At 40.1% G+C, this 3911-nt stretch overlaps 1 protein-coding gene across 1 annotated transcript in view; it reads right to left on the reverse strand.

The window, feature by feature from the left end:
• The window catches only part of rad54b (RAD54 homolog B), an 84874-nt gene that overhangs the window by 24845 nt on the left and 56118 nt on the right, over positions 1-3911 (reverse strand). Inside the window, exon 2 of the mRNA XM_020530045.2 lies at positions 3039-3332. Coding sequence (XP_020385634.2) covers positions 3039-3279 — 241 coding nt within the window. The 5' untranslated portion in view covers positions 3280-3332. The remainder of the gene's footprint in view (positions 1-3038; positions 3333-3911) is intronic.

Below are 3911 nucleotides of genomic sequence, written 5' to 3' on the forward strand. Positions count from 1 at the left end.
AGCCCTGCACCTTGTTGTCTCGGATTCTCCAGCATCTGCAGTTCCTACTATCTCTAACATAGACAGAGAGAAGGTTTTGAGTGGAATTGCAGACTTAAAAGTACATAAATCTCCAGGGCCGGATGAAATGTACCCCAGGCTATTGAATGAAGCAAGAGGAAATAACAGGAGTACTGGCAATAATTGTGAATTCCTCCCCGGCCACAGGAGAGGACTGCAGGACAGCCAATGTAGCACTGTTACTCACGAAGACAGCAAGGAATAAATAAGGAAGCTACATACCAGTCAGTCTAATCTCAGTGGTGGGTAAGCTATCGGAAACAATTCTGAGGGACATGATTAATCTGCAGTTGAGAGGCAAGGATTAATCAAGAATAGTCAGCATGGTCTTGTTAAGAGGAAGGCACATCTCACAACTTGATTGAATTTTTTGATAAGGTAATCAGGCATATACATGAGGGCAACACATTCAACATAGTTTACATGGCAGCAAGACTTTTGATAACAATCCACATGGGAGACTGATAGCCAAGGTAATGGCCAATAGGATCCAAGGAAATTTGGCAAATTAGATCCTGAATAGGCTAAGTGGCAGGAAGCAGAGGGTAATGGGTCGAGTGATGTTTGTAAGATTGGGTCCATGGGGGTTACACAGAGATTAGTTTTATGGCCCTTGCTGTGTTCGATGTATATAAACGACTTAGAGTAGGAGGATTGATCAGCAAATTCACAGGTGATACAAAAACAGTAAGGAGGATAGCCTTAGATTACAGGGGAACTTTGATAGGATGGTCAGAAGGGCTGATCAGTGGCAAATGGAATTCAATCGAGATCAGTGCAAACTGATGCACTGGGGCAGGACAAATAAGACAAGAAAATACATGATGAACGGCAGGGCCCTGGGAAGCACAAAGGATCAGAGAAACCTTGGTATGCTAAACTGCCTGACCCTTAAGTTCACATGACAGATAGATAAAGTAGTTAAGACATCATATATGATACCTGCTCTGATTAAACTAAGACATAAAGTTTAAGGACATGGAGGTTGTGCTGGAACTGTATGAAAGGTTGGTTAGGCCACAGATAGATTATTGTGTGCAGTTCTGGAAACCACATTACTGGAGAAATGTGATTGCACTGGAGAGGGTGAAGGGGAGATTTAACGGGATTTTACTTAGGTTGGGGAGTTCTGGTTATGAAGAGAGAATGGATAGAGTTCTGAAGAAGGGTCTTGACCCGAAACGTCAACTTTCCTACTTCTCTGATGCTGCCTGACCTGCTGTGTTCCTCCAGCTCCACATTGGATAGATTGGGGTTGTTTTCCTTGGAACAGAGGAGATTGAAGGGGAATATGATTGAGATGTATAAAGTTATGAGGGGCATAAATAGGGTAGACAGGAATAAACTATTCCCGTTGGTGGAGGGATCAATAACCTAGGGACACAGATTTAAAGGTTAAGGTAACGTACAGGAGGTTTAGAGAGAATGTGAGGATGTTTTTTTCATCAAGAGGGTAGTGGGAACCTTGAACTCACTGCCATTAAGGGTGATCGGTCAGAAATTGTCATAACATCTAAGAAGTATTTCTCTGCCAAGGCACACAAGGCTATGAGCCAAATGCTGAAAACTGGGATGAGAACAGTTAGAGTCATAGAGGTCTCCAGCATCGAAACAGTCTCTTTGGATCATCAAGTCTGTTCCAGTCAAAAACCACCACCTAACTATTCAAGGTTAGTTTGGTGGTCATTTTGACTGGCGCAGGCTCAGCATTTTTCTGTCCTGTAGACTTCTATAACTCTATGGGAAAAAAAAGAAAGGTTTAGCAAAAGTAAAACATGTTGCTTCACAAAAGTATTTTTTCTCTGACTTTTCTAAGAACTGAATTGTGTATCGAGCTGCCAAAAGCCTATTACTTAGCCTAAACAGTAGTTCTTCATTTGTTGGTGTCGGCAATTGAATATCTGCAGACCATTTAACAGGAGAGGGCATTACAATGAGTAGTTTGAGGGAATTACAGATGAACTCAAACATTCATACAGAAGTACATTTTTCAGCAAGTGCCACTGGACAGGAAGAACAAGCCTGGTTAATTATTTTCCTTTCTAGCCTCAGGATGCCAAGACACCTTTCAGCCCCTGAAATACCTTCATTTATTGGAATAAACTAACTCAGTAAACCCTAAAGAAACAGCTTATGTGGTTTATGGCTTTACAGACAACTCATTAAGGCTCCTTCTTGAACAGCACCTTCCAGACCCATAACCTCTACCTTCCACCAGAAGGACAAAGGCAGCAGGTGCATGGAACACTATCATTTTCAAGATCCCCCCAAATCATACACCATCCTGACCTTCACTATCATAGTCATAGTGTCATTAAGCATAGAAGAGGCCCCTTTGGCCCAACAAGTCTGTGCTGACCTATCTACATTCATCCCGCATTGTATCACTTGGCCTACTTGTTATGACAATTCAAGTACTCATCTACATACTTTAGAAAGTTTCCCACCTCTACTGCCTGCCCAGGCAGTGCATTCCAGATTCCCACCACCCTCTGGATGAAAATCTCTTCCTCAGACCCCCTCTTTCACCTTAAAAATCACACCTCCTCATTACTGACCCTTCAAACTAAGGAAAACAGCTGCTTTCTATCCGCCTTGTCCATGACCCTCACCTTATACACTTGTCACTGGATGAAAATCCTGGAACTTCCTCCCTCGCAGCATTGTCAGCAACCTTCTTCTGCAATAATTTATGAAAATGACTCAATACCAATTAAGGACAACTATTTAGGTTGGAAAATAATTTCTGTTCTTGCCAGTGAAGCCTGTATCCCAAGAATATGGGTTGCACTAGTTTATAATGGTAGCCATCAAAGACACAAAATGATGGCCTCATCAGTGAAGCCCAAATGTAAAAGACAAATATTTTTAAATGTGTTTCTCTACAAGTCTACTGGAAAGTTTTGCAGGTATCATAGGTTACTCAACGGCTGAACAAATAACCCAAGATTACAAAAATTATCAATTAAATTGCTTACTTGGAGCATTTGGATCATGCCTAGGTTTACATTCAATGTTGGTTTTTTGAAAAATTTGTGTTTGACTGAACCCAGGACTGTTCTTCAATGGGTTTGTAAAAGGTTTTAGTAAAGGATGCTGTGAAAATGTTGCCACTGGTAAATGTGACAAAGCAGTAACAGTGGAGTGAAAACACCGGCCACTCATGAAGTCCTCCGCAGAGATTGGTCCCGTTATCTCAACCTCCTTTCCACCAATCATTAAGGTCTGGCCCTCAGAAAGAGTTTCGAGTTCTTTTGATTTGTATCCAGTACCTAAACAAAAAATGACAAAGAACAAAACAAAACAAAACAAAACATACTATCAGTCTTTTGGAACCGACATCACATATGGACCTTCTAGTTTTGGTCAGAAACTTCTTGGCAATATGCAATTATAATTTTTGGCAGCTAAATCATGAATTTGGATTACCTGTGATATATAGTTCTAGTATATATCTTAGTTCTTATGAACTTCTATGTGGAAGCTATGCCATTAACGCCGAATATTTGTTATTATGAATAACATCATGGGTAATTCCAGCTGTTACGCTTCAATAAAATATATTGTAATATGTAATTATAAGTGTTTTTGGTAGGTGGGTGGAGAGAAGAATCCCCAACACACTAGCAAATTAATAATTATGTGGTCATAAATCAATGTGGTCTCTCCTAATATTCAAATGTGTCTCCTGACTGATTCATTTTCTTTATTTTCTAATGAGGGTTTTTAAGAGAAAATCCCCATTTAAGATTTTATGACTTAAAAGTATATAATATTGCTTCCAATTAGTTTACAGATGTATTTAAGCAAATGAGTCTTGGTAAGTCCCCTGAAGGTGTATTTTTAAATTC

This window comes from Rhincodon typus, chromosome 4 (assembly GCF_021869965.1).
Source record: "Rhincodon typus isolate 14 chromosome 4, sRhiTyp1.1, whole genome shotgun sequence".
Lineage (NCBI taxonomy): Eukaryota > Metazoa > Chordata > Chondrichthyes > Orectolobiformes > Rhincodontidae > Rhincodon > Rhincodon typus.